Here is an 11,676-nt window from a genome sequence, read left to right as displayed (position 1 = left end):
ACCTTTAACCGGAAGTTGAACTTGTTTATTTCCGCGCGAGTGTCAAAATAGAAAAGTTACATTAATGAGCAGAAACTCTTGGTAACATGAGAGACGAAGATGTTCCAGAGAATCCAGTGTCGATCTTGATCAGGAGAACAAAGTGTTTCTTTAATGTGTGTTTGTAACATCTTTACCTTTAATGTTGTTTATTCTCTTCAAAATCAACTAATGAGTCAGTAAACATCAGTGAAAACTCTGAAGTGCGTTGAATCAGTGGCAAATAAAAACACTGCAGAGGTTTGGAAGTAAATCAATGCCATCAGAATATTGATATATATTATTGACTTTATTTCAATTATTCAATATTTGTTATACTTTAATTTCAATTATTCAATGTTTGTAATATTTTAATTTCAATTATTTTTTAATTCGTCGCGTTTTAACTTCAATACAAAAAAATACAAAGCCTTTTAAAGTCATCATAACAGTCACCAGACAAAAGCAAACGAGTACCGAGTCACTGGATCATACATAAACGATCAGGTGACGTCATCACTGCTGCATCAGTTTATTTATTTTTTTATTTGACATTCTGATGTCAAAGGTCAGTCAGTCTCACCAGACATGAGATCATTCTGAAACATGACATCACTTGACAAAAGTTCTCACTGATGTTGTGGAAAAGGACGTGACCGTGAAATTAAAACATCGTTTCTGTTGAAATCCTTTGACGTCAGAATCTACTGATTGATCGTAAGTCAAGTTAATTTATTATCAATCTTTAAAATTCCCGGAGAAAAAAAATAAACATTTTAAAACTAGCAAAAAGAATAAAGTCACTGAAAAAACATAATTCTCGCTTTTGATTTACTTATATTTTCCCTTTCTATGTATTGGTTTATTGAGTTATATTTTATGTATTTATTTGCTTGTAAATATGTTATTAAATTGTATTTTATTATGAGATTAAAGTCGTATAAAATACATTTATTACGAGATTAAAGTCGTAAAAATAGAAGAACCAAACCTCACTGAAAAAATATGTTTTATTTACCTATTGTTTTCATTTACGTAAAACAGTTTATTAAGTTATATTTTATTTGTTTATTTATAAATATGTTAAAAGAAAAACAGTCTTAAGCGTTTATCAATGGGGACCAATGAGCCTCCGACTCATGACCTAAGGCTCAGATCCCTGATCTAATCCTACTCTTACCTGGACTGTCACACCTCCTTATGTTCTCAGTGTGTTGAACTAAATGTTTCCTCTTTTTTTATCATAACTAATGAATTATTAAACACTTTAAACTTCACTTTAGTGTGTCCTAATCGTTGACCACGACAAACCTGACAGGCCAAACTGAGGGATATAAAACAACACTCTATCCTGGCATATCTTCTTCCGGTTGCGCTAGTGCGCATGTGCGTGTCCCTACTATAAATACGTAGAACTTCCTGCCTGAGTCTGGAGCAGTTCCTGCTGTTTTTATCCTCTTTTTTTTTTTTTAAAGACTCTAAAATCTGTGTTTCTATTTCAATCTCACTCTGGAAATGTTGACGCGTGAGCTCGAGACCATCTTTACCAGCGGCTGGTGATTTAAACTCGACGCCGTCGTCGCGTGTTTAACGCGTTAGTTCAGCGCAGACGTCACAAGTTTGACTGTGACGTCACGAGAGGGTCGAGTGTTGACGTCCATGTCCAGCGAGTCTCGGCAGGTTCTGTGCTTCTGGACCGTGAGTTGAGATGGCCACCGCCGCCCCCCCCCCTCCAGCCGCCGGCGCCACCGCCGACAACAACCCGGGCTCCAGCAGCTCCAGCGCGGACGCCGTGAACCAGGACAGCACCTTCGAGTGCAACATCTGCCTGGACACCGCCAAGGATGCTGTGATCAGCCTCTGTGGACACCTGTTCTGGTGAGTCCTCACCCCTGAGAAGAACCAGAAGATTCAGATCCGAGTCTGAGGGGAATATTTCAAACAAAACAATCATTATAGATTGTAATAATTCAATAATACATGCGTCCAGTTTCCTCCCACAGTCCAGAAACATACAGATGTTCATTGAGAACTTCTTTGAGAACATTGTCCATAGGTATGAGTGTGTGTGTGAGTGGTTGTCTGTCTTTGTGTGTCCTGAGACGGACTGGCGTCATGTCCAGGGTGTCCCCTGCCTCTCGCCCTATGATACTGGGATAAAGTGGTAGATGATGAATGAATACTTTAAATCAATTGTTATTACATTTTCATGAACCAGTTGGCTGTTTATAGGCTGTTGCTCCTAAGCTTTGGAACGATCTTCTCTCTCTTTGCGCTCTCTTCTCTATGGACAATGTTCTCAAAGAAGTTCTCAATCAACCTCTGTATGTTTCTGGACTGTGGGAGGAAACTGGACGTATGTATTATTGAATTATTACAATCTATAATGATTGTTTTGTTTGAAATATTCCCCTCAGACTCAGATCTAAGTAAGTAAGTCATTTTTATTTGTAAATCGCTTTCCAGACCAGGGTCACAAAGCACTTAAACAATCAAAACAATATTCAATAAAGTATATACTTTGAAGATCAAGATAATACTGAGAACACAACAGGAGTTCCAGAAAAACAAGGAAAAGCCTGAACAAATAAAAACGTCTTAAGATGTTTCTTGAAGGAGTCAGTAGATCATCAAACACAGATGTTTCTTGAAGGAGTCAGTAGATCATCAAACACAGATGTTTCTTGAAGGAGTCAGTAGATCATCAAACACAGATGTTTCTTGAAGGAGTCAGTAGATCATCAAACACAGATGTTTCTTGAAGGAGTCAGTAGATCATCAAACACAGATGTTTCTTGAAGGAGTCAGTAGATCATCAAACACAGATGTTTCTTGAAGGAGTCAGTAGATCATCAAACACAGATGTTTCTTGAAGGAGTCAGTAGATCATCAAACACACATGTTTCTTGAAGGAGTCAGTAGATCATCAAACACACATGTTTCTTGAAGGAGTCAGTAGATCATCAAACACAGATGTTTCTTGAAGGAGTCAGTAGATCATCAAACACAGAGATGGTTACAAAGCTTAGGAGCAACAGTTGTAAGTTTGTATCTTGTCTAATAGTCATTTTCCTTTTGGGATTTTTGTATCATACTTTTCGTTGCTATTTGAAAATGGCTGCTGCCTTAAAATGGATTTGATTCTCCGTGAGATCAATAAAGTATCATCTCTACGTTTCAATCAATATAACTGGCTTTAATGTGTTATTCTATGATACATGTCAAAGGTTTCACGATTAAATGTCTTTTTCTCTTCCGTCCACAGCTGGCCTTGTTTGCATCAGGTACATATTTCGCCTCCACGTATGTTTGTGTGTTTCGCCGACTCATGGTTTTTGTGTGGCCTCAGTGGCTGGAGACCAAACCCACCAGCCAGGTGTGCCCGGTGTGTAAAGCCGGCATCAGCCGAGACAAAGTCATCCCTCTGTACGGCAGAGGCAGCACCGGCCAGCAGGATCCTCGGTGAGAGCTTGGATCGGAAGTCTCGTGGTCGGTTTGTTTCAAGTCTTTCTTCTCCTCCAGAGAGAAAACTCCTCCTCGTCCTCAAGGCCAGAGGCCGGAGCCGGAGAACCGAGGCGTGAGTACCGTGTTGCGTCGGATCGTGTCGTCGATGATGAAACGCGACTCGCGCTCGATTCGCCGAGAAAAAGAATCTCCCGCCGGGATTTATTAGATCGTAGGACGAATCCTCTCCTGAGGATGAACACAAGTCGCTCGTTTGTTTCATCACTTGATGAGGACGACGAACAGCGGACCAGCGCTGGTGTTTTAGAACATCGGGTTCAATGAACGTCTCAGTTATATCTTTATATATTTATATCTGTGTCACGTCGATTTAAATGAAAATAAATCGATTTTTACTCCTCCAAAGACTTTTTTGCCCTCCAGAGTTTCCGTAGACCTTCAGAAGAAGCTCCTTATTCTTCAATAAATACGTCAACAATTCAATTCATAGCTGTTGACTTTAATACATCTTTATTTTACTCGATGTCAGATAAATGTTCATGAGCTCATTCTGAAGCTAGAAAAAAAGGTCAAAGGTCATGTGTTATTCATTCTTTAATTCCAGTTTGAAACGGTTGGTTTAGTTTAACATTACATTTATTTAGCTTCTTCGCTCGTTTGTATTTATGGTTCTCTTTAAAAAATATTAAATTATATCATCACTTTTTATTGAAATTGTTTTGAGGATTTTTAATCATTAAATTCAATATACTTTTGTATTGAAAGATGGAATTAGTTTAGTTTTTAAAAATAATTGAGTTAATTTTATTGTTCTGATATTATATTTCCAAACATTGAAACGTAAAAGTTCTCATTTAAATGTTTTTCGATTCTTAGTCTTTCAAATTGAATATAAATGTTGGTAAAATAAGTAAGTAATTTGTATTGAGAGTCACCAGACTAAACCAACCGAGCACCGAGCTACTGGAAGACATGCAAACGATAATGTGACGACATAGAAACACAGGATTAACGACTCTTGTGTTATATCGGGCCTCCGGGTCACTTTGACCCTCAGACTACACAACGGTTAAACTCTGATGATATACCAACAAACACTTGATGTGATGTCTTGTTGTATATTTCAGAATAAAAACTGGCTAAAGTTATATAGTACGGAATAACATCTGCTACATAAATAATATAGCATATGCTAACATCTTGTATTATAATCCAAAATATGAACCAGCTACAGTAACAAGATAGCATAAGTTAGCATCTTGTATAATAATAAAAAATAACAACCAGCTACAGTAACAAGTTAGCATAAGTTAGCATCTTCTATTATAATACAAAATAACAACCGGCTACAGTAACAAGTTAGCATAAGTTAGCATCTTGTATTATAATATAAAATAACAACCGGCTACAGTAACAAGCTAGCATCTTGTATTATAATACAAAATAACAACCGGCTACAGTAACAAGTTAGCATAAGCTAGCATCTTGTATTATAATACAAAATAACAACCGGCTACAGTAACAAGTTAGCATAAGCTAGCATCTTGTATTATAATACAAAATAACAACCGGCTACAGTAATAAGTTAGCATAAGCTAGCATCTTGTATTATAATACAAAATAACAACCAACTACAGTAACAAGTTAGCATAAGCTAGCATCTTGTATTATAATACAAAATAACAACCAACTACAGTAACAAGTTAGCATAAGCTAGCATCTTGTATTATAATACAAAATAACAACCAACTACAGTAACAAGTTAGCATAAGCTAGCATATTGTATTATAATACAAAATAACAACCAACTACAGTAACAAGTTAGCATAAGCTAGCATCTTGAATTATAATACAAAATAACAACCAACTACAGTAACAAGTTAGCATAAGCTAGCATCTTGTATTATAATACAAAATAATAACCAACTACACTAACAAGTTAGCATAAGCTAGCATCTTGTATTATAATACAAAATAACAACCAATTACAGTAACAAGTTAGCATAAGCTAGCATCTTGTATTATAATACAAAATAAAAACCGGCTACAGTAACAAGTTAGCATAAGTTAGCATCCTGTATTATAATATAATATAACAACCGGCTAATAATAGAAGATAATTTAATGTATATATTAGTGTTACAACCTCATGTTTGTGAAGATAATAGAAGATAATTTAATGTATTTATTAGTGTTACAACCTCATGTTTGTGAAGATAATAGAAGATAATTTAATGTATTTATTAGTGTTACAACCTCATGTTTGTGAAGATAATAGAAGATAATTTAATGTATTTATTAGTGTTACAACCACATGTTTGTGAAGATAATAGAAGATAATTTAATGTATTTATTAGTGTTACAACCACATGTTTGTGAAGATAATAGAAGATAATTTAATGTATTTATTAGTGTTACAACCTCATGTTTGTGAAGATAATAGAAGATAATTTAATGTATTTATTAGTGTTACAACCACATGTTTGTGAAGATAATAGAAGATAATTTAATGTATTTATTAGTGTTACAACCTCATGTTTGTGAAGATAATAGAAGATAATTTAATGTATTTATTAGTGTTACAACCTCATGTTTGTGAAGATAATAGAAGATAATTTAATGTATTTATTAGTGTTACAACCTCATGTTTGTGAAGATAATAGAAGATAATTTAATGTATTTATTAGTGTTACAACCTCATGTTTGTGAAGATAATAGAAGATCATTTAATGTATTTATTAGTGTTACAACCTCATGTTTGTGAAGATAATAGAAGATAATTTAATGTATTTATTAGTGTTACAACCTCATGTTTGTGAAGATAATAGAAGATAATTTAATGTATTTATTAGTGTTACAACCTCATGTTTGTGAAGATAATAGAAGATAATTTAATGTATTTATTAGTGTTACAACCTCATGTTTGTGAAGATAATAGAAGATAATTTAATGTATTTATTAGTGTTACAACCTCATGTTTGTGAAGATAATAGAAGATCATTTAATGTATTTATTAGTGTTACAACCTCATGTTTGTGAAGATAATAGAAGATAATTTAATGTATTTATTAGTGTTACAACCACATGTTTGTGAAGATAATAGAAGATAATTTAATGTATTTATTAGTGTTACAACCTCATGTTTGTGAAGATAATAGAAGATAATTTAATGTATTTATTAGTGTTACAACCTCATGTTTGTGAAGATAATAGAAGATAATTTAATGTATTTATTAGTGTTACAACCACATGTTTGTGAAGATAATAGAAGATAATTTAATGTATTTATTAGTGTTACAACCTCATGTTTGTGAAGATAATAGAAGATAATTTAATGTATTTATTAGTGTTACAACCTCATGTTTGTGAAGATAATAGAAGATAATTTAATGTATTTATTAGTGTTACAACCTCATGTTTGTGAAGATAATAGAAGATAATTTAATGTATTTATTAGTGTTACAACCTCATGTTTGTGAAGATAATAGAAGATCATTTAATGTATTTATTAGTGTTACAACCTCATGTTTGTGAAGATAATAGAAGATAATTTAATGTATTTATTAGTGTTACAACCTCATGTTTGTGAAGATAATAGAAGATAATTTAATGTATTTATTAGTGTTACAACCTCATGTTTGTGAAGATAATAGAAGATAATTTAATGTATTTATTAGTGTTACAACCTCATGTTTGTGAAGATAATAGAAGATAATTTAATGTATTTATTAGTGTTACAACCTCATGTTTGTGAAGATAATAGAAGATAATTTAATGTATTTATTAGTGTTACAACCTCATGTTTGTGAAGATAATAGAAGATCATTTAATGTATTTATTAGTGTTACAACCTCATGTTTGTGAAGATAATAGAAGATAATTTAATGTATTTATTAGTGTTACAACCTCATGTTTGTGAAGATAATAGAAGATAATTTAATGTATTTATTAGTGTTACAACCTCATGTTTGTGAAGATAATAGAAGATAATTTAATGTATTTATTAGTGTTACAACCACATGTTTGTGAAGATAATAGAAGATAATTTAATGTATTTATTAGTGTTACAACCTCATGTTTGTGAAGATAATAGAAGATAATTTAATGTATTTATTAGTGTTACAACCTCATGTTTGTGAAGATAATAGAAGATAATTTAATGTATTTATTAGTGTTACAACCACATGTTTGTGAAGATAATAGAAGATAATTTAATGTATTTATTAGTGTTACAACCTCATGTTTGTGAAGATAATAGAAGATAATTTAATGTATTTATTAGTGTTACAACCTCATGTTTGTGAAGATAATAGAAGATAATTTAATGTATTTATTAGTGTTACAACCTCATGTTTGTGAAGATAATAGAAGATAATTTAATGTATTTATTAGTGTTACAACCTCATGTTTGTGAAGATAATAGAAGATAATTTAATGTATTTATTAGTGTTACAACCACATGTTTGTGAAGATAATAGAAGATAATTTAATGTATTTATTAGTGTTACAACCTCATGTTTGTGAAGATAATAGAAGATAATTTAATGTATTTATTAGTGTTACAACCTCATGTTTGTGAAGATAATAGAAGATAATTTAATGTATTTATTAGTGTTACAACCACATGTTTGTGAAGATAATAGAAGATAATTTAATGTATTTATTAGTGTTACAACCTCATGTTTGTGAAGATAATAGAAGATAATTTAATGTATTTATTAGTGTTACAACCTCATGTTTGTGAAGATAATAGAAGATAATTTAATGTATTTATTAGTGTTACAACCTCATGTTTGTGAAGATAATAGAAGATAATTTAATGTATTTATTAGTGTTACAACCTCATGTTTGTGAAGATAATAGAAGATAATTTAATGTATTTATTAGTGTTACAACCACATGTTTGTGAAGATAATAGAAGATAATTTAATGTATTTATTAGTGTTACAACCTCATGTTTGTGAAGATAATAGAAGATAATTTAATGTATTTATTAGTGTTACAACCTCATGTTTGTGAAGATAATAGAAGATAATTTAATGTATTTATTAGTGTTACAACCACATGTTTGTGAAGATAATAGAAGATAATTTAATGTATTTATTAGTGTTACAACCTCATGTTTGTGAAGATAATAGAAGATAATTTAATCTATTTATTAGTGTTACAACCACATGTTTGTGAAGATAATAGAAGATAATTTAATGTATTTATTAGTGTTACAACCTCATGTTTGTGAAGATAATAGAAGATAATTTAATGTATTTATTAGTGTTACAACCTCATGTTTGTGAAGATAATAGAAGATCATTTAATGTATTTATTAGTGTTACAACCTCATGTTTGTGAAGATAATAGAAGATAATTTAATGTATTTATTAGTGTTACAACCACATGTTTGTGAAGATAATAGAAGATAATTTAATGTATTTATTAGTGTTACAACCTCATGTTTGTGAAGATAATAGAAGATAATTTAATGTATTTATTAGTGTTACAACCTCATGTTTGTGAAGATAATAGAAGATAATTTAATGTATTTATTAGTGTTACAACCTCATGTTTGTGTCGACGCCTCGTGAATAAAGTTCTGTGTCCAGGGTTTCCAAGGGTTCGGGTTCGGAGACGGTGGACTCCAGATGTCTTTTGGAATCGGTGCTTTTCCGTTTGGAATCTTCGCGACGGCCTTCAACATCAACGATGGACGACCTCCTCCAGGTGAGACTCGACCTTGGGCTCCGACGGTCCGACCCTAACTCTGGTCTCCTCAGCTCATCCTGGGACCCCACAGCACACGGACGAGCTGTTCCTGTCGCGCCTCTTCCTGTTCGTGGCGCTGGTCATAATGTTCTGGCTGCTGATCGCCTAGCAACAGGAACCAACACATGCGTTTATCTGGCGATCGAAGCCACGCGAGGTTTCAGACGGAAGTTCTTTTAACAGATAAGTTTCACGCCTCGCGACGCTTGGAGCCAAAAACCACGAAGACGACGAGTTTTTGACCTCGGATCGTTGACGTTGATCTTTTATGTTTCAAATTTGTGTCCGAAGCTGCTTTTCAACGACACAACTACAGCCATTTTGTTTTACTTTCCTAGAGTTAAGCTGAGCTGACATTATTACGTGAAGAACACAATATCCTTTTCATCACTTTAAGTTATTTACCATGAAATCACATGACGGAGGCAAACGAGTAATTACACAACAACAACAACAACAACAACAACAACAACTCAGGATCCTGTTATCTGCTGCTACATCATGCTAGTTTAATAATAATCATGCTACATTCAAACATGACACATCAAATATTCTGCTATAGTCAAGTTAGCATATGCTAGCATCTTGTATTATAATACAAAATAACAACCGGCTACAGTAACAAGTTAGCATAAGCTAGTACCTTGTATTATAATACAAAATAACAACCGGCTACACTAACAAGTTAGCATAAGATAGCATCTTGTATTATAATACAAAATAACAACTGGCTACAGTAACAAGTTAGCATAAGCTAGCGTCTTGTATTATAATACAAAATAACAACCTGGCTAAAGTCATAAGTTAGCATCTTGTATTATAATACAAAATAACAACCGGCTAAAGTCATAAGTTAGCATTAGCTAGCATCTTGTATTATAATACAAAATAACAACCGGCTAAAGTCATGAGTTAGCATACGCTAGCATCTTGTATCATAATACAAAATAACAACCGGCTACAGTAATAAGTTAACATAAGCTAGCATCTCTAATTCTAATACAAAATATCAACTGGTCACAGTCATAAGTTAGCATTAGCTAGCATCTTGTATTATAATACAAAATAACAACTGGCTAAAGTCATAAGTTAGCATTAGCTAGCATCTTGTATTATAATACAAAATAACAACCGGCTAAAGTCAAAGTTAGCATCTTGTATTATAATACAAAATAACAACTGGCTAAAGTCATAAGTTAGCATACGCTAGCATCTTGTATTATAATACAAAATAACAACTGGCTAAAGTCATAAGTTGGCATTAGCTAGCATCTTGTATTATAATACAAAATAACAACCGGCTAAAGTCATAAGATAGCATACGCTAGCATCTTGTATTATAATACAAAATAACAACCGGCTAAAGTCAAAGTTAGCATCTTGTATTATAATACAAAATAACAACTGGCTAAAGTCATAAGTTAGCATTAGCTAGCATCTTGTATTATAATATAAAATAACAACTGGCTAAAGTCACAAGTTAGCATTAGCTAGCATCTTGTATTATAATACAAAATAACAACCGGCTAAAGTCACAAGTTAGCATTAGCTAGCATCTTGTATTATAATATAAAATAACAACCGGCTAAAGTCACAAGTTAGCATTAGCTAGCATCTTGTATTATAATATAAAATAACAACCGGCTAAAGTCACAAGTTAGCATTAGCTAGCATCTTGTATTATAATATAAAATAACAACCGGCTAAAGTCACAAGTTAGCATTAGCTAGCATCTTGTATTATAATATAAAATAACAACCGGCTAAAGTCACAAGTTAGCATTAGCTAGCATCTTGTATTATAATATAAAATAACAACCGGCTAAAGTCACAAGTTAGCATTAGCTAGCATCTTGTATTATAATATAAAATAACAACCGGCTAAAGTCACAAGTTAGCATTAGCTAGCATGCTACAGCAGGATCCTCAGCTATTGTAAAATGGAGAAACGACTAAATTGATGAAAAGTGATGGAATGTTCAGTAAATGTTGCTCAAAGAAACGATTTGTTCTTGAAGAGATTTTGACAGAAAAAAAGTTATAAGTTTGAACAAAGCAGTGAAACGACGACGAGTCTCTTCACGGAAACTGACGTGTGATCAGTGTTTTCATCTTCAGGTAAAAACGTGTAAATAATGTAGATTTAAAACGTTGACGTGTAAATAAACCACTTCCTGGTCACATGTGTCTGGAAATCATTTGTTTCCTGTTTAGAAACAAACATGTTTGTTGATCGATCACAAAATACATTCAATCGAACTTTGAAGTATTTAAATATATTTAAGAAAATCATTTAATTCAATAATTTATATATATATATATATATGTATATATATATATATATATACTATATAACATATACATATAATTAAATGTTTTTAAATTCAATGTAAAAATGTCGCCAGACCAAACCAACAGAGCACAGAGCTACTGG

General features: G+C 32.5%; 1 protein-coding gene across 1 annotated transcript; it reads left to right on the top strand.

The window, feature by feature from the left end:
• Positions 1-1,426: 1,426 nt before the first annotated feature.
• On the top strand, positions 1,427-11,423 carry rnf185 (ring finger protein 185). Its single transcript, XM_087790470.1, has 6 exons — positions 1,427-1,896; positions 3,284-3,302; positions 3,368-3,480; positions 3,541-3,595; positions 9,084-9,201; positions 9,255-11,423. The coding sequence occupies exons 1-6, from the start codon at positions 1,727-1,729 to the stop codon at positions 9,350-9,352; spliced, it is 573 nt and encodes a 190-aa protein (XP_087646596.1). The 5' UTR covers positions 1,427-1,726; the 3' UTR covers positions 9,353-11,423.
• Positions 11,424-11,676: the final 253 nt, after the last annotated feature.

The sequence above is a fragment of the Callionymus lyra genome, chromosome 5 (genome assembly GCF_982586985.1).
Source record: "Callionymus lyra chromosome 5, fCalLyr1.hap1.1, whole genome shotgun sequence".
Lineage (NCBI taxonomy): Eukaryota > Metazoa > Chordata > Actinopteri > Syngnathiformes > Callionymidae > Callionymus > Callionymus lyra.
The sequence above is the reverse complement of the archived record's forward strand: the minus strand, read 5'-3'. Positions and strand labels throughout refer to the sequence as shown.

Coding starts and splice junctions, on each gene's coding strand:
- rnf185 (XM_087790470.1), top strand. CDS start 1,727: ATGGCCACCGCCGCCCCCCCCCCTCCAGCCGCCGGCGCCACCGCCGAC. Junction 3,596..9,083: donor CGGAGCCGGAGAACCGAGGC/GTGAGTACCGTG, acceptor TTCTGTGTCCAG/GGTTTCCAAGGGTTCGGGTT. Junction 9,202..9,254: donor CGATGGACGACCTCCTCCAG/GTGAGACTCGAC, acceptor TGGTCTCCTCAG/CTCATCCTGGGACCCCACAG.